The 25,439-nt window shown below is 35.6% G+C and overlaps 1 protein-coding gene across 2 annotated transcripts in view; it reads right to left on the bottom strand.

Moving 5' to 3' along the window:
- EYS (eyes shut homolog) overlaps positions 1–25,439 on the bottom strand; it is a 2,056,951-nt gene that overhangs the window by 534,362 nt on the left and 1,497,150 nt on the right. For both annotated transcript variants that reach the window (XM_032154320.2, XM_032154329.2), the window contains exon 31: positions 10,738–10,970. In XM_032154320.2, the coding sequence (XP_032010211.1) occupies positions 10,738–10,970 (233 nt within the window). The remainder of the gene's footprint in view (positions 1–10,737; positions 10,971–25,439) is intronic.

Below are 25,439 nucleotides of genomic sequence, written 5' to 3'. Positions count from 1 at the left end.
TTCATACAGATTTTCAGACATGGATATTAACATTTGAAAAGGCAAACACCTGTTTCTTGGTCCTTTTCTGATGATGTAGACCATCAGTTCTCTGGAAGAGATAAATCACTGTTGTAAGAACCTTACTAATGCTCTGTTTCCCTGCCTTCTTAGCTATGGAATGCCTGACACTCAGACATCTGATTTAAAGTTAATAAATAAATCCGGACTACTCTTGTACACTTTTAATATATTCCAGTTATGGTAAAAGCAAAGATATCAAGGCAATCTATTTTTTTTAACAAGACAAAACACCTAGTAAAGCCTCTCACTTTTATTTCTACTTTTGTAATTTCCTCGGTACAGTTAACCTTTAAATATATATGTAATATATGTAGATAGAATATCAATTAAAATAAAATATTTCTTGCTGTTAATGTATGGCATTTAAATACTCCTTTATTGTACTATTTATAAAACTGTTTTATAGAACACTAAAAAGTATGGGGCTGTTTAAAAATGTTAATCTTATAATTAATAGTCAGAGGCATACGCTTTTCCCCAACACAAGGCACTGATATTCTAAATGTGTCATTCTGAACTTTACAGTAGGAGACAGCCATCTGTCTGAATGCAGTCATATAAAACCAAGCAAGAATATATGCTCTTATGTTTCCCTTGGTGAGATGTAGGATCATTATGATAAAGTAGGCAACAAGGTTTAGCCAATATGAATTAAGATAGCATGTGTTGAAGAAAAAAAGAGCATATTAAATCAAACTAATTCTATAAGTCAATGTTATTAGCTGATTGGATGTGGATGATTTGATAAAGTAGAGCAGCATATGATGTAATGCCAAGTAGATGGGAAATATGTGTGTGGGTGACCCATTCCTTAGTCGCATAGCTCCAGAAACCCTTTCTCTGTGTTACTGGATCTAGTGCTATTTTAGTTAAGGCCTATACTTTAATTGACAACTCTATTTTGCTGTGCAACATGAAAGTTGTTAAAATATTTTAACATTCTTTCACAGGTTAAGAATATTAACTAGAAGTAAAAAGAAGTGAGACTTGGGAAGAAAAATCAATTTCTAACGTATCTTTATATCTGGATGTCTACGTAATTATATATTTTTTCAGTCATGTTCTTTCATCAGTTATGTCTAGATTTTTCCGAAATTCAAATACTCTAAAATCTGCTTTCTATATTTTAGTTTACGTGAAGTCATTATGAAAAGATACGACCACTCAGACACAATTTTTGGGCTCACCTAATGTGTTTTTCAGTTTAATTTTATGGGGATTATGATATCTTCTTCATTAAAAACTTACTAGATCAACATTAACTTCTTTGGTTTGATGATTTTTGAAATTTTATTTTTTAAAGAAAACTCTCTTTTCTTCCTGAAGCAAAGATATTTTTTTTTTCATAAACAGATGACAGAGTGGAACAATTTAAAAATTTTATCATGCCATCACATTAAATTTGATTTTCCAGCTAGTATAGTAATACAGCATGGTGGTTAAATGTGAAATCTGGAGTCAGCCAAGATTACTTCTAATCCCATTTCTACCATGTACAAACTGTGTGACCTTGACAAAGTAATTTAACAACTCTAGGCTTTAGATCTCTCATTTGTAAATGGAGGTAATTTAGAGAGCCTACTTCAGTAGGGTTATTCTGAGGGTTAAGTGAAATAAGATGTATGAAGCACTCAGTGCAGTGTCTGGTAAATCAGGACTCTTCACAATAATATTATGCAAATTTCACTCCTGAAGCAGAAGTTCATATATTTTAGGTGTTGATTGTACTCAATAAGGGATTCATTTAAAAATTATTTTCATGGCACTCTGTCTGTAAATTCTGATTTATCTGTAAATTGTAAGCATTTAATACTAAGAACATTTCTAAGAAGTTATATAAATATAAGTATAATAAATATAAATAGGGAAGATTTAGGGACTGTTTATCCAAAGCAAGTTTTCTACCAGGCAATTGAAACAATTTGAAAATGGCATATAATAATTATTGAAATTTACACTTAAATTTCATCATTTATAGTATGATTCAGGTTTCATCTGGCCAACCTGAGTCATGCTATAAAAAATGACGACCTAGGACCAGATTCCTGAATTACAGACCTTAGGCAGTAGCAGTAGTCAACATGTGTCAGTATGGATTCTAAGGCACACAACATCACAAATTACATTTAGAGCAATAGGTTGAAAACACAATCCTGCCCCTGGATTTCTTTATGACAGAAAGAGGCAAGATACTTTATTCAAATGTAAAGAGTAAATGGTTAAAAATAAATATTCATCACTTCAATATTTACAAACAAAATTTCAGTTCTGAACATGCATATCACATGGCCCTCTATGTACTATACTGAAACATTTTCCAAAAGAGGCAACAGCAAAAAAATTATGGATAATATTATGATAACCTAAAAATAGTCCTATTACATTAATTTTGTTTAGTTTATCATGTGCCTCAGTATTAATGAATTAAAGTTATTCTTCAAATGCAATTTTGTAATTACTAATCATTGATAAAAATATTAGTCATAGTGTCTGATTATCATGTACTTTTAAAAAAGAAATACTCTATAGATTACTTAATGTTTAGCAAAACATCCAATTTATTAGTTTTTAAAATATTATAAATTCAGCAAGAAAAATAGTTAAAAATTTAAGAAGCATAAAATGATTAATAATATGAAAACATAATTTGTACAGCAAAAATAGGGTAGATTTCCAATTCTTTTCCTGAGGTCACTTTCCTATATTCTGCCACCAAAACATCAAATACAATTAAACCTCAGTGAAACCTTGCTTAACTCCAAAAATCCTCCATTTTTTTTTTCTGGAGGAAAATACAGGTTACTCTATGAAGTGTTAAAGATACTAGGTAAAGAGTTAAAGGAGAGAGAATTGGGGATTCAGTGGGACAGAGAGAAATGATGGCGTAGAGGGTCATTGCTAGTGTAATACGTCAGTGTAGAGATGCACTAACATTAAAAAATTAAAATAGGCCAGTCACAGTGACTCACATCTGTAATCCCAGCACTTTGGGAGGCTGAGGCGGGTGGATCACCTAAGGTGTTAGGAGTTTGAGACCATCCTGGCTAACACGGTGAAATCCTGTCTGTACTAAAAATACAAAAGTTAGCTGGGTGTGGTGGCTCATGTCTGTAATCCCAGCTACTGTGGAGGCTGAGGTAGGAGAATCACTTGAACCTGGGAGGTGGAGGTTGCAGTGAGCCAAGATCACGCCATTGCACTCCAGCCTGGGCGGCAGAGCAAGACTCCATCTTGAGATAAATTAATAGGTGGAGCCAAGATGGCTGAATAGGAACAGCTCCAGTCTACAGCTCCTAGCGTGAGCCACGCAGAAGACAGGTGATTTCTGCATTTCCATCTGAGATACCGGATTCATCTCACTAGGGAGTGCCAAACAGTGGGTGCAGGACAGTCGGTTTAGCGCACCCTGCGCTAGCTGAGCCGAAGCAGGGTGAGGTGTTGTCTCACTCGGGAAGCGCAAGGGGTCAGGGAGTTCCCTTTCCTAGTCAAGGAAAGGTGACAGACGGCACCTGGAAAATTGGGTCACTCCCACCCTAACACTGCGCTTTTCCAATGGGCTTGGAAAACGGCACACCAGGAGATTGTGTCCGGCACCTGGCTTGGAGGGTCCCACGCCCATGGAGTCTCGCTGATTGCTAGCACAGCAGTCTGAGATCAAACTGCAAGGTGGCAGCAAGGCTGGGGGAGGGGCGCCCGCCATTGCCGAGGCTTGCTTAGGTAAACAAAGCAGCCAGGAAGCTGGAACTGGGTGGAGCCCACCACAGCTCAAGGAGGCCTGCCTGCCTCTGTAGGCTCCACCTCTGGGGGCAGGGCACAGACAAAATGTCAGCAATAACATCTGCGGAATTAAATGTCCCTGTCTGACAGCTTTGAAGAGAGTAGTGGTTCTCCCAGCACTCAGCTGGAGATCTTAGAATGGGCAGACTGCCTCCTCAAGTGGGTCCCTGACCCCTGAGCAGCCTAACTGGGAGGCACCCCCCAATAGGGGCAGACTGACACCTCACTCGGCTGGGTACTCCTCTGAGACAAAACTTCCAGAGGAACTATCAGACAGCTGAATTTGCAGTTCACGAAAATCCGCTCTTCTGCAGCGACCGCTGCTGACACCCAGGCAAACAGGGTCTGAAGTGGACCTCTAGCAAACTCCAACAGACCTGCAGCTGAGGGTCCTGTCTGGTAGAAGGAAAACTAACAAACAGAAAGGACACCCACACCAAAAACCCATCTGTACATCACCATCATCAAAGACCAAAAGTAGAAAAAACTACAAAGATGGGGAGAAAACAGAGCAGAAAAACTGGAAACTCTAAAAAGCAGAGCACCTGTCCTCCTCCAAAGGAACGCAGTTCCTCACCAGCAACGGAACAAAGCTGGACAGAGAGTGACTTTGACGAGTTGAGAGAAGAAGGCTTCAGATGATCAAACTACTCCGAGCTACAGGAGGAAATTCAAACCAGTGGCAAAGAAGTTAAAAACTTTGAAAAAAAATTAGACGAATGTATAACTAAAATGACCAATGCAGAGAAGTGCTTAAAGGAGCTGATGGAGCTGAAAGCCAACTTTCGAGAACTACATGAAGAATACAGAAGCCTCAGTAGCTGATGCGATCAACTGGAAGAAAGGGTATCAGTGATGGAAGTTGAAATGAATGAAATGAAGCGAGAAGAGAAGTTTAGAGAAAAAAGAATAAAAAGAAACGAACAAAGCCTCCAAGAAATATGGGACTATGTGAAAAGACCAAACCTACATCTGATTGGTGTACCTAAGAGTGACAGGGAGAATGGAACCAAGTTGGAAAACACTCTGCAGGATATTATCCAGGAGAACTTCCCCAACCTAGCAAGGCAGGCCAACATTCAGATACAGGAAATACAGAGGATGCCGCAAAGATACTCCTCGAGAAGAGCAACCCCAAGACACATAATTGTCAGATTCACCAAAGTGTAAATGAAGGAAAAAATGTTAAGGGCGGCCAGAGAGAAAGGTTGGGTTACTCACAAAGGGAAGCCCATCAGACTAACAGCTAATCTCTTGGCAGAAACTCTACAAGCCAGAAGAGAGTGGGGGCTGATACTCAACATTCTTAAAGAAAGGAATTTTCAACCCAGAATTTCATATCCAGCCAAACTAAGCTTCATAAGTGAAGGAGAAATAAAATACTTTACAGACAAGCAAATGCTGAGAGATTTTGTCACCACCAGGCCTGCCCTAAAAGAGCTCCTGAAGGAAGCACTAAACATGGAAAGGAACAACCTTTACCAGCCCCTGCAAAAACATGCCAAATTGTAAAGACCATCAAGGCTAGGAAGAAACTACATCAACTAACGAGCAAAATAACCAGATAACATCATAATGACAGGATCAAATGCACACATAACAATATTAACTTTAAATGTAAACGGGCTAAATGCTCCAATTAAAAGACATAGACTGGCAAATTGGATAAGGAGTCAAGACCCATCAGTGTGCTGTATTCAGGAAACCCATCTCATGTGCAGAGACACACATAGACTCAAAATAAAGGGATGGAGGAAGATCTACCAAGCAAATGGAAAACAAAAAAAGGCAGTGGTTGCAATCCTAGTCTCTGATAAAATAGACTTTAAACCAACAAAGATCAAAAGAGACAAAGAACGCCATTACATAATGGTAAAGGGATCAATTCAACAAGAAGAGCTAACTATCATAAATATATATGCACCCAATACAAGAGCACGCAGATTCATAAAGCGAGTCCTGAGTGACCTATAAAGAGACTTAAACTCCCACACAATAATAATGGGAGATTTTAACACCCCACTGTCAACATTAGACAGATCAATGAGACAGAAAGTTAACAAGGATACCCAGGAATTGAACTCAGCTCTGCACCAAGCAGACCTAATAGACATCTACAGAACTCTCCACCCCAAATCAATAGAATATACATTTTTTTCAGCACCACACCACACCTATTCCAAAATTGACCACATAGTTGGAAGTAAAGCTCTCCTCAGCAAATGTAAAAGAACAGAAATTATAATAAACTGTCTCTCAGACCACAGTGCAATCAAACTAGAACTCAGGATTAAGAAACTCACTCAAAACAGCTCAACTACATGGAAACTCAACAACCTGCTCCTCAATGACTACTGGGTTCATAACGAAATAAAGGCAGAAATAAAGATGTTCTTTGAAACCAATGAGAACAAAGACACAATATACTAGAATCTCTGGGACACATTCAAAGCAGTGTGTAGAGGGAAATTTATAGCACTAAATGCCCACAAGAGAAAGCAGGAAATATCCAAAATTGACACCCTAACATCACAATTAAAAGAACTAGAAAAGCAAGACGAAACATATTCAAAAGCTAGCAGAAAGCAAGAAATAACTAAGAGCAGAACTGAAGGAAATAGAGACACAAAAAACCCTTCAAAAAATTAATGAATCCAGGAGCTGGATTTTTGAAAAGATCAACAAAATTGATAGACTGCTAGCAAGACAAATAAAGAAGAAAAGAGAGAAGAATCAAATAGATTCAATAAAAAATGATAAAGGGGATATCACCACTGATCCCACAGAAATACAATCTACCATCAGAGAATACTACAAACACCTCTACAGAAATAAACTGGAAAATCTAGAAGAAATGGATAAATTTCTCGACAAATACACCCTCCCAAGACTAAACCAGGAAGAAGTTGAATCTCTGAATAGACCAAAAACAGGCTCTGAAATTGTGGCAATAATCAATAGCTTACCAACCAAAAACGGTCCAGGACCAGATGGATTCACAGCCGAATTCTACCGGAGGTACAAGGGGGAAGTGGTACCATTCCTTCTGAAACTATTCCAATCAATAGAAAAAGAGGGAGTCCTCCCTAACACATTTTATGAGGCCAGCATCCTCCTGATACCAAAGCCTGGCAGAGACACAACCAAAAAAGAGAATTTCAGACCAATATCCTTGATGAACAATGATGCAAAAATCCTCAATAAAATACTGGCAAACTGGATCCAGCAGCATATCAAAGAGCTTATCCACCATGTTCAAGTGGGCTTCATCCCTGGGATGCAAGGCTGGTTCAACATATGCAAATCAATAAATGTAATCCAGCATATAAACAGAACCAAAGACAAAAACCTCATGATTATCTCAACAGAGGCAGAAAAGGCCTTTGACAAAATTTAAGAACGCTTCATGCTAAAAACTCTCAATAAATTAGATATTGATAGTACGTATCTCAAAATAATAAGGGCTATCTATGACAAACCCACAGCCAATATCATACTGAATGGGCAAAAACTGGAAGCATTCCCTTTGAAAACTGGCACAAGACAGGGATGCCCTCTCTCACCACTCCTATTCAACATAGTGTTGGAAGTTCTGGCCAGGGCAATCAGGCAGGAGAAGGGAATAAAGGGTATTCAATTAGGAAAAGAGGAAGTCAAATTGTCCCTATTTGCAGATGACATGATTGTACATCCAGAAAACCCCATCGTCTCATCCCAAAATCTCCTTAAACTGATAAGCAACTTCAGCAAATGCTCAGGATACAAAATCAATGTACAAAAATCACAGGCATTCTTGTACACCAATAAGACAAACAGCCAAATCATGAGTGAACTCCCATTCACAATTGCTTCAAAGACAAAATACCTAGGAATACAACTTACAAGGGATGTGAAGGACCTCTTCAAGGAGAATTATAAACCACTGTTCAATGAAATAAAAGAGGATACAAACAAATGGAAGAACATTCCATGCTCATGGGTAGGAAGAATCAATATCATGAAAATGGCCATACTGCCCAAGGTAATTTATAGATTCAATGCCATCCCCATCAAGCTACCAATGACTTTCTTCATAGACTTGGAAAAAACCACTTTAAAGTTCATATGGAACCAAAAAAGAGCCAGCATTGCCAAGTCAATCTTAATCCAAAAGAACAAAACTGGAGGCATCACGCTACCTGACTTCAAACTATACTACAAGGCTACAGTAACCAAAACAGCATGGTACTGGTACCAAAACAGAGACACAGATCAATGGAACAGAACAGAGCCCTCAGAAATAATGCCGCATATCTACAACTATCTGATCTTTGACAAACCTGACAAAACAAGCAATGGGATAAGGATTCTGTATTTAATAAATGGTGCTGGGAAAACTGGCTAGCCATATGTAGAAAGCTGAAACTGGATCCCTTCCTTACACCTTATACAAAAATTAATTTAAGATGGATTAAAGACTTACATGTTAGACCTACAACCATAAAAACCCTAGAAGAAATCCTAGGCAATACCATTCAGGACATAGGCATGGGCAAGGACCTCATGTCTAAAACACCAAAAGCAATGGCAATAAAAGCCAAAATTGACAAGTGGGATCTAATTAAACTAAAGAGCTTCTGCACAGCAACGGAAACTCCCATCAGAGTGAACAGGCAACCTACAAAATGGGAGAAAATTTTTGCAACCTACTCATCTGACAAAGGGCTAATATCCAGAATCTACAATGAACTCAAACAAATTTACAAGAAAAAAACAAACAACCCCATCAAAAAGTGGGCGAAGGACATGAACAGACACTTCTCAAAAGAAGACATTTATGCCGCCCAAAAACACATGAAAAAATGCTCATCATCACTGGCCATCAGAGAAGTGCAAATCAAAACCACAATGAGATACCATCTCACACCAGTTAGAATGGCCATCATTAAAAAGTCAAGAAACAACAGGTGCTGGAGAGGATGTGGAGAAATAGGAACACTTTTACACTGTTGGTGGGACTGTAAACTAGTTCAACCATTGTGGAAGTCAGTGTGGCGATTCCTCAGGGATCTAGAACTAGAAATACCATTTGACCCAGCCATCCCATTACTGGTTATGTACCCAAAGGACTATAAATCATGCTGCTATAAAGACACATGCACACATATGTTTATTGTGGAACTATTCACAATAGCAAAGACTTGGAACCAACCCAAATGTCCAACAACGAGAGACTAGATTAAGAAAATGTGGCACATATACACTATGGAATACTATGCAGCCATAAAAAATGATGAGTTCATGTCCTTTGTAAGGACATGGATGAAACTGGAAACCATCATTCTCAGTAAACTATCGCAAGGACAAAAAACCAAACACTGCATGTTCTCACTCATAGGTGGGAATTGAACAATGAGGACAGATGGACACAGGAAGGGGAACATCACACTCCGGGGACTGTTGTGGGGTTGGGGAGGGGGGAGGGACAGCATTGGGAGATATACCTAATGCTAAATGACGAGTTAATGGGTGCAGCACACCAACATGGCACATGGATACATATGTAACAAACCTGCACATTGTGCACATGTACCCTAAACCTTAAAGTATAATAATAAAAAAAGACAAATTAATAAATAAGTGTATTTTTTAAGACTCCACCTAGCACAAAATTAAAAAGATAAACAGCCCTCTCAGAGTTTTAGATAGTTAAATGTAGAACTAAAACAGCTTTACAACCCAATTATCTCCCTAGATCTCTCTACTCATAGAATATAATATAAATGGCCTTAAATTATAGCAGAAAGCAAACAACATGACATTTTGCAAACACTTGAAATACTTTTCTAAAAATCAAGCCATAGTGATGCATCTTCAGAGCATTTCATAGATAAAGTCCATTTTGAAGAATACTTATATGATGTCTTAAGAGGAAGCTGAAAATAGACTGTGTTTCCATTTCTGTGCCTTTTACTGTATTTGCTTGCTTACTTAGCTAAATATTAAACATTCACAGTCACACAAAGTCATTGTGGAAGAAGGATGGAATAACATACACATGCACACACATCCACATCCACACACATGCACATACACACACACACACACACACACCTCTGAATTAACATTAGGACGTCCCACATTTTAGTGCTTAAATGGGGATTTATTAAATACAGTGTTGGATAAGTAATAAAATTATCTGCTGTCTGAATCATAATCCAATAGTAATCCCCATCCCCTCCTCCCTAATTTAGAACTAGAGATTAGTTGTATAGACATAATAACACTTCAGCTATCAGTGCAAGGACAACAAGTCAGCTGCACATGACTTAATGCCTTTGTAATCTGTCCAGGGTGTTTCTGGCTTTAGTTGTCTAGCATTTCCCTAATTAACTGAAAACGTCTTAGGAGGCTATTAGATGTTGACAATAGGAGAATATATATTTTTCATTCATTAGCAGCTTCATTAATGTTAAAACCATATTCTTAAGCATCAAAAGTTAATGTAGTATTCTTAAACACTAAATTCAAATACGAGGATTTGCATATGAAGGACATAAATGTGGCTCTTTGGCAATTAAACAATAAAATAGTGTTAATTAGAACCTATTTGTCTCTATGGAAACAAAGGAAAGATTCACCATAATTTTAGAAGTAGCTGCATAAAAACACTATGAATTTTAACTTCTATTTTATATGGCAATTGGAAATACATGTTGAATGGCATTCCTAATGCAAAAAATATCTTAGGTTTGCTTCTACAAGTATTCAATCAGAATTTATTTTTAAATAAAATTATACAGCTGTTTCTTGTTTGTGCTAGTACCCATCACTAAGTTTACAATACATTTCAACTCCTGTCCATTCTCTGGAGAGGTTTTTAAAAAGAAATACAAAAGGGTAATGAAGATTGATTACCTTTTTCACAGAAGCGGCCAGTGAAATGTAGTGGACAGTCACATCGGAATGACACTATACTACTGGAGAGGAAGATGGGGTGGCATGTGCCTCCATTGTGGCATACATCCTGCTGGCACACAGAGGGTGCTGCAACAGAGGGGCTGACAGAAGTCCACGTGGTATCAACCCCTTGTGTCACATCAGAAGCATCAACAAAGGAGGCTGTTGGAGACAGCATAAATCCCTGGGATCTGTGATTTATAAACAGACCAGAAAACAAAATATAAGTAAAAGCACATAAATAGAAATAATAGAAAATTTGATTTAATATAAGAAAATGAAACCAATACTGATCAAGGTTTAACGAGGACAAATAAAATTATCATGTTTGTTTCACAATTATGAGATTTGTAAATGTTAAAAATTTCTGAGCCACATAACGTAACCCTGTAGTAGTAAGAAATGTGGAAGAAATAACCTTCACAAACTTGTCAGTTGTTTTATGGAAAAAACATAGTCCGCCTTTAGCTGTTTCAAATCTTATGAGCCTAAGATCAAGAATTAGGTCATATTACATCTTCATGCTAAAACTGTTTGAACTTGAAGGATTTCTAACTACTAGAAATGTGCATTCGTTAGTCTGACTTAGCATTAATTTCTGGGAGCTATCCAAGAGGTACCTTAGAAATACCCACAAATATTCCCTAATTTTTTTTTTTTACAAATTTTAATACCAGTTTAATTTTTTCTTTATAATAAATAATGAACAACAACAAAAGTCTCTCTGAATTATGTGAAATTTCCTACTTTTACATTCAAAACCCCTTGACAATCTGATTCATCCCTGCTCTTCCAGCCTACTTTATCATGATTCCTAGTAAGTACCTTAAATTCTCTCAAACCAAGTAAGATTACTATTCCTTAGAGACCCTGAAATTTCCTAATTTTGGAAGTTTGTTTAATATACATTTTATGCATTGTTATTCCTCAATTCTTATCTGAATTTCACCTACAGTGCTAAGCCCACGACTGCATTATTTTTTGTCCTTGGCCCAACAAGATGAAACTGATGTTTCTCTCCTGTCTAAAATCCCACATCTCATTTGTACCATTGTTAGAACATTTACCATGTGCTCGTAGTATAGTTATTTTATGTGTAGCCTCTACTATTTAGGTTGTGTATGTTCATTGTTTTTTCTTTCTCCCTCCACACAAAAGTTTCTCATTTTATCAGAAATCTTTATTCATAGTACTTAAGAAAATTTGTTGAGTTAATGTGTTCAGCCTACTCATGAGTTTCATATACTGTCTGGGAAGGTTTTTAGAATTTCACTTAATATAATAATGAGATAATTATCTTTGCAATGTAAAAAACCTTGTGCAATAAAAATCAACAATTAAACATAAGAAATTTTTATTTTATGCCTTGTCATAAAGATAAAACCTTAGCAAAAGAAGTCACTTCAAACATTCCCCAACTGATCTTAGAGACTTAAAAAGCTATTTTTATATCTACTACACACATTAATGTCAACTTACTGGAATAAAAGATTTAAAGAAAATGAAATAGATAATTTATATTTTACTGATACATTAATGTGCAGGTCAGTTCTTTCCCAACCTGAAATTCTTCTTTATGGTGTTCATCACAGATTGTAACAATATATTTATTTTCATGATTGAGCCTGACCTGCTTCTCTTTCCTCTGGATTGCAATCTACATGACGGATGGTGGGATGACTTCTGTGCTTTTCTTCATTTTATTCGTAACAATGCTTGATCTCTAGTAGGCTCTCCAGTAAATATTGTATAAATAATTTTAAATCTTTTTTTTGTAAATATGCAATGTATCAAACTACTTTCTGTTATTGTTGTTTGTTTGTTTGGGATGAAGTTTTACTCTTATTGCCCAGGCTGGAGTGCAATGGTGTGATCTCGGCTCACTGCAGCGTCCACCTCCCGGGTTCAAGCAGTTCTCCTCTCTCAGCTTCCCGAGTAGCTGGGATTACAGGCACCCACCACCATGCTTGGTTAATTTTTTGTATTTTCAGTAGAGACTGGGTTTCCCCATGTTGGCCAGGCTGGTCTCGAACTCCTGGCCTCAGGTGATCAACCAGCCTCAGCCCCCACCAGAGCACTGGGATTACAGGTGTGAGTCACTGCGCCTGGCCTGTACCACACTACTAAACAAGAACAATAGCGATGAAATAATTTTGTCACCCCAGGTTATTTTTATAACTCCATTATATAACTCTTTAGTTTTATAAATCATATAAATTCTAACACTTTTGATATAGTTTTGTAATCAACTTTCTCTGATATTGCTCTATCAGAAAATTAGCATATATCTTCCTATTAGTACTTACAATATAAGTTTGTCTCTTTAAGGCAACTTTCATCAAGTTAAATGGCAATGCTAATATGAATGACATGGGATTTATTACTCAATATTCTGAATTCTAATTTAATTTTTAGTTTTAATGTTTCTGAATAACTTCACCATTTCATCTAACATTTGGCATGGACTTCATGAACTTCAGTCAGTCACCACTTTCTCAGGAATAAATTAGAATTAAATGCCACTACGTCTTTCTCCTACTGTAGCTGCTCAGGGAGACTGTCTCACCTGAAAAAAATCAATATTTTGCACATTTAAGTTGTTAAGTGATTATACAAAAATAATTGCTATCAATTGATCTGAAAACATCAGGATCACAAATCAATTTTTGAAAGCAACATTAATCATTTGATCTTTGTTATAAAGATCAAATTTCATATCTGATATATGATAATTAGTAGTCTGGCTTTCAGTTTTATTTTTGGAAGTTATAGATTATGTCATGAATTTACTTGTTTTAAAATTTAGAATGACATAAAATGTATTCAATTTGTTATATATTTAAAAAGGAAAATTAGTTCACACTGCTAGAATTTTACCTTACTTTTACATACAGGTTAAAAATATCAAGGGACTGTGGAGGTTTATTAGACATAACTAGATGTTGGATGTAGTAATATAATTTGCAGTGTAAAAAAGGAACAGTAAAATTACCATTTTTAAAATTCTAGAAATCATAAATGTAGGAGACTTTAGAAAATAGTAAGTGCAAAAATTTGATCATTTCTTAGGTAACTTTGTATAAGGATACAGTGACAAACCGGTCATTATAACAAGAAACTAGTCTTCAATAACTTTTTCGTAATGAATTAGTGTCTGAATAACATATGCTCAATGGATTCAAAACCAAACTTGATCATTAGAGAAAGACACCTTGATAGGACAGCAATTTCCAGTCATGTTGGGGAACTCTAGTTGGAACAGGAAAGGAACACACACTACTCATCGTTTCAATCCCACAGCAAGCAGCCTGTGAAAACCATGGGGCTAAACACTTCACATTGCTTCAGCCTGAAGGATTTTGCTCATTGCCTGCTGACTTCACCACTGCTCAACAGACACTTGTCTGGCACAAATTTTTAAAAGGAAGAGTGGGCTCACACAGATATGTGCCTACAAATCTGGCTTCCCAAGTCTAGGATCATTTTTAGAATGACGATGAAATATTAAAAAGAAACAAACGCTGCTAGAAGACCCTTGAGTTTAGAGCTTTAATAGCGTTAATGGGAAGAAAGCATTCAAAAATCACTGTGTTTGATTGTAAAGAGTAGTAACATAAATGAATTATAATCTGGATAAGAAAATGCATATATCTCATGTAAAGAAAACCTTTTTTTCTTACAAAAATGAGAATATACTCTAAACACATACTTCATTCCACTTTGTCTTTCCATTTATTAGATATGCTATTCTACTCTGTTTTTTCACCTAAATGTAGTTCTTGGTGGTCTGCTCCATTCATAAGTATAGTTCTTCACTTTCCTTTTAAAATCTGCAGTGTTTTAATTGTTTGGATATATCATCATGGATTCTGTCAGTTTGTAACTGATATATTTAAGTTGTTTCAAGTTTTTTCTTTTTATCTGAATCATAACTTTATTTTCAATAGTTACATTGAGATATAATTTGCATACACAGTGTACCCATTTAAAATGCATTATTTAATATTTTTAGTAGATACAGAATTGTACAACTATCACCACAATCTAGCTTTATATTTTGTCATTCGCAAAATAAATGTCATTTCCCTTAACAGCCACTCTCCACCATACATCCTCAGTCTAGTCTTAGTAAACCTTTAATCTACATTCTGTCTCTATAGATTTGCCTATTTTAGACATTTCATATAAATAAAATCAGATAACATATATAGTTTTGGACTGGCTTTTTCATTTAGTGTAATGTTTTCAAGGTTCACCCATGTTGTTGCACGTATCAGAACTTTATTCATTTTTAATTTTTCTTTTGAGACAGAGTCTCGCTCTGTCACCAGGCTGGAGTGTAACGGCCAGTCTTGGCTCACTGCAACCTCCGCCTCCCGGGTTCAAGCGATTCTCCTGCCACAGCCTCCCGAGTAGCTGTAGCCTGGTAATTTTTTTTTTTTTTTTTTTTTTTTTGTGTTTTTTAGAGAGTTTTCCCGTTTAGGCACCTTGTGATCCACCCGCCTTGGCCTCTCAAAGGGCCGAGATTACGGGCGTGAGCCACCGCAACGGGCCCCTTTATTCATTTTTAGTACTGATACGGATCTATCATATTTTATTTATCTATTCATTATTGAAAGATGTGGGACTTTTCCACCTTTTGGCTATTGTAAATAATACTATGAACATTCATGTTCAAATTTTTGTCGGGATGTACGTTTCAATTTCTCTTGGATATGTAATTAGGAGTGGAATTGCTGGATTATATATTCTATGTTGACATTTTGAGCAACTGCCAAACTATTTTCCAAAGAGGCTTCACCATTTTACATTTCTGCCAGCAAAATATAAGAGTTCAAATTCTCCATATCCTTGTTGGATCAAACATTCTTTTTTTTTTTTTTTTGACTTTTAAAACACTATTTAATGACCATCTTATCAATTCCATTGAATTTAATCTTTTTGAACTGAAACGTGTATGCTTTTCATTACAAATAATTTCGTATGTATTCCTTTTTTTCCTTTTTTTAAATTTGCTTTCTATTTCTTTCAGATTTATTTATTTATTTATACATATGTATTTATTATACTTTAAGTTCTAGGGTACATGTGCTCAACGTGCAGGGATAGATACCTAATGTAAATGACGAGTTAGTGGGTGCAGCACACCAACATGGCACATGTATACATATGTAACAAACATTCTTTTTTCTTTGCATCTTTGACAAAAATCTCCCCATTTCTTCCACCTCCCAGATCCTGGCATCATAAACTCTTATAAGTAGTATGTACATTTAATTTTTTATGAATTTTGACAAATTCCCCTCAGAATGGTTGCCGCAATTTACATAGTAACAACTTTTACTCTACTTATACCAATAATTTATCAAATTTTTTGCTTTTTAACAGCCACTTACATAAAAACTAGAAACTTGCTGTTGTTTCAAATTGTATTTCTTTATTAGTAAGTGTCATATGCAGAATAATTCCCACCCCCACTTAAATTAAAAGTAGTTTTCTGAACTTGCCTAGCTAATATCTGTTTCATTCACCTGGAGTCACACAGGGCCGACCAACTGAGTAAAACCCCTTTTGCAGGTAATGTATAGTAAAGGCTGTGATGGCTTACCACTCTTTCTAAGCCCCCTATTTCTCTATGCATTATCAAATGTCATAGCTATAAACACATACACATCTATTTAATATACCTATGTCTATATCTACATCTACACCTACATTTATAACTTATATCATCTCTTGTACTATTTCTGTGGAGTTTTTACTTGCCAGGTGTTCAGTTTTCATACAGGGTAACTTAAAACAGCTAGTGATGTCTTAGTGCTATAGCTAACAGGAATAAATCCAGAAAATAATTCAATTACTGTTTTAACTTTCAAAATCATAAGAACAGCATAACATCTAATAAAGCTTTAAACAAATGGAAAAATGACTTCAAAAGTTTAAATTGCCAGCATTCTCATCTAGTTCCAAAATTTTATTTTGTTTTTAGTTTGATTAATAACTTTGAAAATAATCATTGCAAATTCTGACAGAGAGCAAAGCAATATAGAAAAATGTTTTTGCTATTTAAAAAGCATATATAATTGTCATTATATTAAAGGAGGAAATATGCAAACTTACTGTTAGTACATGAAAAATTCTCATTTGCCATTCAAAACAAACGTTAGTAAAACAAATCATACAAGGAAAAATTAATCTGAAGAAACAATCCCAAGTGTTACTCCTCTTTTTTGAATATAACATTTATGTAATAGGATAAGAATCATAATAAGTTTAGTAAGATTATCATTTTAAAATGCAAATAAATTAATTCACTCCACATAATAGTGTAATTTTAATGGATCTTGTTTTCATATTTTCCTAATTTTTCTCACGGGACAAATGCTTTTCTTTCTCACCATCTTCTATTCTTTAGCTACTACACAGTCACAAATAGGATTCCTGAGATTACAAGCTTTGTCATATGATTCATGTTCCCTGCATCCTTGGGTGTTAGGCAGGACTGGCACCTCAGGGCATTGCAGACCGCTGTTTCGCAGTATGAAGGGTGGATATTTTTGAAACATTCTCTCCCTCTTGATAGATTCTGATTTTACTTTCTCATGCCAGAGTACAGAGGGTCATTATTATTGTTTTTATTTCAATGGCTTTAAGCATACAAGTGGTTTTTGGTTATATGGATGAATTATATAGTGGTGAAGTCTGGGATTTTAATGTACCCCTCACCTTGTATTGTACATTTTACTCTAATAGGTAGTTTTTCTTCCCTCATCTCCCTCCCACTCTCCCCACATCTGAGTCTCCAATGTCCATTAGGCCACTCTGTATGCCTTGCATGCCCATAGCTAAGCTCCCACTTACAAGTGAGAACATGCAAAAACCATGATTTTTAATGGCTGTTTATGTTCCATCCTAAAACTACACCATCAATTATTTAGTAGTTTCTCTCTTGTAAAATGGTTAAATTATTTCCAATTCTTGTACTCCTTTTCTTTTTTTTATTATACTTTTAAGTTCTGGGGTATATGTGCAGAACCTGCAGGTTTGTTACATAGGTATATATGTGCTATGGTGGTTTGCTGCACGCATCAACCCACCATCTACATTAGGTATTTCTCCTAATGCTATCCCTCCACTAGCTTCCCATCCCCTGACAAGCCCTGGTTTGTGATGTTCCCCTCCCTGTGTCCATGTGTTCTCATTGTTCAACTCCCACTTACGAGTGAGAACATGTGGTGTTTGGTTTTCTGTTTCTGTGTTAGTTTGCCAAGAATGAGGGTTTCCAGTGTCATCCATGTCCCTGCAAAGGACGTGAACTCATCCTTTTTTATGGCTGCATAGTATTCCATGGTGAACATGTGCCACGTTTTCTTTATCCAGTCCATCATTGATGGGTATTTGGGTTGGTTCTAAGTCTTTGCTATTGTAAACAGTGCTGCAATAAACATATATGTGCATGTGTCTTTACAGTAGAATGATTTATAATACTTTGGGTATATACCCAGTAATGGGATTGCTGGATCAAATGGTATTTCTAGTTTTAGATCCTTTAGGAATCGCCACACTGTCTTCCACAGTGGTTGAACTAATTTACACTCCTACCAACAGGGTAAAAGCATTCCTATTTCTCCACATCCTCTCTCACATCTGTTGTTTCCTGACTTTTTAAAGATTGCCATTCTAACTGGCATGAGATGGTATCTCATTGTAGTTTTGATTTGCATTTCTCTAATGACCAGTGATCATGAGCTTTTTTTCATATGTTTGTTGGCTGTATAAATGTCTTCTTTTGAGAAGTGTCTGTTCATATCCTTTGCCCACTTTTTGATGGGGTTGTTTTTTTTTTTCTTATAAATTTGTTTCTTTGTAGATTCTGGATATTAGCCCTTTGTCAGATGGATAGATTGTAAACATTTTCTCCCATTCTGTTGGTTGCCTGTTCTCTCTGATGAGAGTTTCTTTTGCTGTGCTGAAGCTCTTTAGTTTAATCAGATCCCATTTGTCTATTTTGGCTTTTGTTGCTATTGCTTTTGGTGTTTTAGTCGTGAAGTCTTTGCCCATGCCTATGTCCTGAACGGTATTGTCTAGATTTTCTTCTAGGGTTTTTTATGATTTTAGGTCTTACATTTAAGTCTTTAATCCACCTTAATTTTGTATAAGATGTAAGGAAGGGATCCAGTTTCAGCCTTTTGCATATGGCTAGCCAGTTTTCCCAACACCATTTATTAAATAGGGAATCCTTTCCCCATTTCTTGTTTTTGTCAGGTTTTTCAAAGATCAGATGGTTGTAGATGTGTGGCGTTATTTCTAAGGCCTCTATTCTGTTCCATTGGTCTATATCTCTGTTTTGGTACCAGTACCATGCTGTTTTTGTTACTGTAGCCTTGTAGTATAGTTTGAAGTCAGGTAGTGTGATGCCTCCAGCCTTGTTCTTTTTGCTTCGGATTGTCTTGGCTACGAGTGCTCTTTTTTGGTTCCATATGAAATTTAAAGTAGTTTTTTTTCCAATTCTGTGAAGGAAGTCAATGATAGCTTGATAAGGATAGCATGAATTTATAAATTACTTTGGGCAATATGGCCATTTTCATGACATTGCTACTTCCTATCCATGAGCATGGAATGTTTTTCCATTTGTTTGTGTCCTCTCTTATTTCCTTGAGCAGTAGTTTGTAGTTCTCCTTGAAGAGGTCCTTCAAATCCCTTGTAAATTGGATTCCTAGGTATTTTATTCTCTTTGTAGCAATTGTGAATGGGAGTTCACTCGTGATTTGGCTCTCTGTTTGTCTGTGATTGGTGTATAGGAATGCTTGTCATTTTTGCACATTGATTTTGTATTGAGATTTTGCTGAAGTTGCTTATCAGCTTAAGGAAATTTTGGGCTGAGACGATGGGGTTTTCTAAATATACAATCATGTCATCTGCAGAGACAATTTGGCTTCCTCTTTTCCTAATTGAATGCCCTTTATTTCTTTCTCTTGATGATTGCCCTGGCCAGAACTTCCAATACCACATTGAATAGGGGTGCTGAGAGAGGGCAGCCTTGTCCTGGTTTTCAAAGGGAATGGTTCCATGTTTTGCCCATTCAGTATGATATTGGTTATGAGTTTGTCATAAATAGCTCTTATTATTTTGAGATACATTCCATCACTGCCTAGTTTATTGAGAGTTTTCAGCCTGAAGGCCTGCTGAATTTTGTCGAAGGCCTTTTCTGCATCTATTGAGATAATTGTGGTTTTGTCATTGTTTCTGTTTATGTGATGGGTAGGTTTATTGATTTGTGTATTTGAACCAGCCTTGCATCCCAGGGATGAAGCCGACTTGATCGGATAAGCTTTAATGTGCTGCTGGATTAGGTTTGCCAGTATTTTATTGAGGATTTTCACATCGATGTTTATCAGGGATATTGGCCTGAAATTTTCTTTTTTTGTGTGTTTCTCTGCTAGGTTTTGGTATCAGGATAATGCTGGCCTCATAAACAAGTTAGGGAGAATTCCCTCTTTTTCTATTGTTTCAAATAGTTTCAGAAGGAATGGTACCAGCACCTCTTTATACCTCTCGTATAATTCGGCCATGAACCCATCTGGTCCTGGACTGTTTTTGGTTGGTAGCTATTAATTGCTGCCTCAGTTTCCGATACTCGACTATTCAGGGATTTGACTTCTTCCTGGTTCAGTCTTGGGAGGGTGTATGTGTCCAGGAATTTATCAATTTCTTCTAGATTTTCTAGTTTGCATAGAGGCATTTATAGTATTCTCTGATGGTAGTTTGTATTTCTGTGGGATCAGTGTTGTTATCCCCTTTATCATTTTTTATTGTATCTATCTATTTTGTTGATCTTTCCAAAAAAAACCAGCTCCTGGATTCATTGATTTTTTGAAGGTTTTTTTGTGTGTGTGTCTCTTTCTCCTTCAGTTCTGCTCTGATCTTAGTTATTTCTTGTCTTCTGCTAGCTTTTGAATTTGTTTGCTCTTGCTGCTCTAGTTCTTTTAATTGTGATGTTAGGGTGTCAATTTTAGATCTTTCCTGCTTTCTCTTGTGGGCATTTGGTGCTATAAATTTTACTCTACACACTGCTTTAAATGTGTTCCAGAGATTCTAGTACATTTTGTCTTAGAGCATCTTTATTTCTGCCTTCATTTCGTTATTTATTCAGGAGCAGGTTGTCGGTTTCTATGTAGTTGTGTGGTTTTGAATGAGTTTCTTAATCTTGAGTTTTAATTTAATTGCACTGTGGTCTGAGACTGTTTGTTATGAATTCTGTTCTTTTGCATTTGCTGAGGAGTGTTTTATTTCCAATTATGTGGTCAATTTTAGAATAAGTGCGATGTGGTGCTGAGAAGAATGTATGTTCTGTTGACTTGGAGTGGAGAGTTCTGTAGATGTCTATTAGGTCCGCTTGGTCCACAGCTGAGTTCAAGTCCTGGATATCCTTGTTAATTTTCTGTCTTGATGATCTGTCTAATATTGACAGTGGGGTGTTAAAATCTCACACTATTATTGTGATCATAAAGAACAGGCAAACTCTCTGCCTTTCGATACCGCAGCCCAAAGCTGGATGGGAATTAGATAGATACTTTCTGCATTCAAACCAAATCAGAAAGTATCAGAAACTGGATTTTTCTTTCTTCCCTCCACATCTCGAATTCTAAGTTTTTGTTGTTGTTGTTGTAAGATACCCTCTACATGTTTCAACAGTTTTATGTTCATATTTCCTTTTTGACATCCATGACTTTAGCTCGTATCATCCTCTAATCCATCCTTCTCACGGTGTTCATTTTTCTTGTTGTATTACTCCCAGCCCCCAATTTTTCCAATTCAAAGAATTCATTCTTCTATGATTTGTATCATCCCACTTTTTGGTTTCATCAGCCTGGAATGTCTTCCTATACATCCCATGTATGTTCTAGCTACATCTAAGGATAATATTTTCAACATTCTACGCTTTATTATTTTCATATGCTGAGGTTCCTCTGAGGTTAACTTTAACCTTAAAATCTCACATTTTTCATCCTTCAAAATGCAGTTCTAGAGTTTTTTATATATATAACATAAATATATAAAAATCATAACATGAATTACATAAATATATAATCATATTAATAAATATATTCAAATATAGTATTCATATATCATACTCATTGATATATATTTTATATATTATATATGAGAATTAATATATAAATTAAATTAAATACATAAATATTGATATAAACTAATTATAATTTATATATTAATACTTATTAAGTATAATAAATATAAAATATAAATATAAGTAAATATATGAAATTATATTTACATATATTATATGTAAATATATGAAATTATATTTACCTATATGTAATATTTTTATTTATATATATAAAATCTCCAACTAAATAAAAGCACATAAAGTGAGTATTTTTATTCATATCCTCCTCCAAACCCAATACACTTTCATTGCCACGGGGCAATCACTCTGTGTTACATTTCATAGAAATACATATCATACCCAGATTCTAACTATAACTTAGTTTTCTTTATTAGTTTTTAAGTGGAATTGTGTTAGTTAAGAGTAATATTGGCTCCCAAATCTCAGTGGCTTAACAACACCAAAACTCATTTTTTGTCCACATAAAGTTCTATCAGCATAGACAGGAGGATTTCTGCTCTGTGTAGTCATTCGGTGACTTTTGTGGACTCAGGTGACATAGAATTTATCAACTTCAGCACATAGCTCCTGAGGTCTCCTTGGGTGTCACACTCAAATATTCAAATACTAGACAGGGTAAAGAAGGTAGGGGGAAAAGGAAGCATCGAAAATCTTCATACATCTCATTCCATTGGTTAGAACTCGGACACATGGCCAAACTCACTGCAAGGGAGCACAGGACAGTAGTGTCTTGTGCCTAGAAAAGTAGAAAAACGAGTGGTGGATCCAGCTAGCTTCTGTCATACAAATCATGTTATAAAAATTGCTATTAAACAAAACTAAAAAAAAACAACATATTTTTTCACATTCAGTTGCAAAACATCTTGGGGATCTTTTATTTTCATTATACATGATATAACTCAGGAATTTTAATGAGAGAAGTTTTTACTGAAGATGAATCACAATGTATTGTATCATTTCCCTATTGATAAACATCACGGTTGTTTCAAGTTTCTCAAGTTATAAATACTGCAGTGAATATCATCATACAAATATCTTGTGACCATTGTGAGTTCATCTGAAGAATAAATATCTAGAGATGTAACTTATTGGGTCAAAAAAAGTCCCCAGTTTTTATTTTAATATATACTCCATAAAAACTATTAGAAAATTAAGTTCCCCAAATATTTTTGAGTACTAATTTCCCCAATCCCTCACTAAAATTAATTGTAATCTTCATTTAATTGGTTATTTATCTGGTATCATTTTTCATTTACATTTTATCTATTTTGAATTGCTAGAATATATGCTCCCTCACTTCTTCAGTCGTTTCCATCTGTCAACTTATAGGAGATAATCCTATATAATGGATGTTGGTCCATTTTACATCTTTTCAAATAAGACTTGTTGGTCTTTTTGAGCATTTTGTAATGTTTTCATTGTTTTCCCTCTTCCATTGATTCTGTTGAAAATTCACTTGTTATGTCCAGTTATCACTTCTGTAGGAAACTTATATTTCCTCTCTGGATACTTTTAAGAAGTTCCCTTTGTCTTTGTTGAACAGAATGTTTTCAGTGTGATGTGTTGAGATAAAGAATTGTTTTTATTCATCTAGGTTAGGTTGTTTTACAGGGGGCTTTTCTATTTAGAGAATTTATGGTTTTTATCTATTCTGCAAATACAGCCCTCTCACATTCACTTTATAGTCTCCTGTTAAAATATGTATTATATGAAATTGAATTTTCTCATTTTATTCTCCATATCCTCAGCTCCTTTTGCAACATCTTTTTCAATTCATAGCATTTTTTTAGATATACTATCTTGCTCATTAATTCTCTTTACAGCTTTGTCTAACTTCTGTTTAGTTTGTCCGTTTCAAAAATTTATGTATACTTTTACTTTTTGAAGTTCTATTTGCTAATATTTTATTTTCTATCTTTTTAAATTATACTTTAAGTTCTAGGGTACATGTGCACAACGTGCAGGTTTGTTACATATGTATACATGTGCCATGCTGGTGTGCTGCACCCATTAACTCGTCATTTACATTAGGTATATCTCCTAATGCTATCCCTCCCCCCTCCACCCACCCCACGACAGGCCCAGGTGTGTGATGTTCCCCACCCTGCGTCCAAATGTTCTCGTTGTTCAATTCCCACCTATGAGTGAGATCATGCAGTGTTTGGTTTTCTGTCCTTGCGATAGTTTGCTCAGAATGATAGTTTCCAGCTTCACAATAGCAAAGACTTGGAGCCAACCCAAATGTCCATCAATGATAGACTGGATTAAGAAAATATGGCACATATACACCATGGAATACAATGCAGCCATAAAAAGGATGAGTTCATGTCTATTTGGTAATATTTTTAAAACTCTTTACTCAGGTTGTTTTGTTTGTTTTGTTTTTGTTTTTTTTGTTTTGTTTTGTTTTTTTGGCAGCATCTTAGTTGCCTAGGTGGCAGTGCAGTGACACAATCGCAGCCTCAACGTTCTGGCTGTGCTCAAGCGATCCTCTCACCTAAGCCTCCCAAAGTACTGGCATTACAGTTGTGAGCCACTGTACCTGGCTTCTACTCCATTTTTATGGCATCTTTTTTCTTATATCTCCGTTAATCTTCCTCTTTCATTTCTTAAAATATAAGCATAACTTTAAAAAAAAATTCTGTATCTGATAATGGCAACCTCTGGTCTTTGCAGATTTAAGCCACCTCCTTGTTTGTTCAGCTGGTTCCTCTCTCATGGTGCTTTTTTATTTCTCTTCAAATGCTTTATCATTTTTCACTGCAGCCTCATATTCTTTGGAAGTTTATCTGTGAGAATACTTAGAGGCCTGAGGATAAGCCATTACTCCAAAGAGGATTTGTGTTTGCTTTGTCCATCTCTTGAGGAAAATTCCAAATAGGAAACATTATAAAACAAACTTTTATTTAAGAATTTTGGATAAATAATAATAGGTTTGGTCCATTAACCTCTATATCCAGCTAGTTTATTGTTATAAATAATTGGGGAAGATTTTTCTCCTCCTACATAATGGTGAGGTATGAAAGTTTCCTTAGGCACCCTTTTTTTTCCCCCTCTCTTTTCTTTCTTAATTTCCTTCTTTCTGTTTTATCAGCTGTAAGAATTTTTCTCTTGGCTTGTAGTAATCTATTTAGAGCTTTTTCTCTTTGTTAGCATGAACATTATTTATGTCTTATAGCTGGATTTTTTTTAATTTTCTATACCACCTGAAATAGAAGTCACAGTTATTTTTAAATCTTCCATAAATTTCTCAGAATGCATATCTCCCAAAGGAATCTTATTGCTTTCAACACTGATATATATGAATGTAGCTTTTGAAGGGGTATGTGTGTGATGTCTTTATGCTTTTGTGTTTTCTATAGATTCTAGATAAAAGTAGGCTTAGATATGTATGTACAGTTTGCATAGCTCAATATTTTGTATGTTGTATTTGTACCATAGAACACTTAATTGTTTTACTATAATCATCTCCCTTTCTAGGATTTAAAACCTTAAAGCAACTTCATTTATT

This window comes from Hylobates moloch, unplaced genomic scaffold (genome assembly GCF_009828535.3).
Source record: "Hylobates moloch isolate HMO894 unplaced genomic scaffold, HMol_V3 SCAFFOLD_2, whole genome shotgun sequence".
Classification (NCBI taxonomy): Eukaryota; Metazoa; Chordata; class Mammalia; order Primates; family Hylobatidae; genus Hylobates; species Hylobates moloch.
Note: the sequence above shows the minus strand (reverse complement) of the source record. Positions and strands in the feature narration are given on the sequence as shown.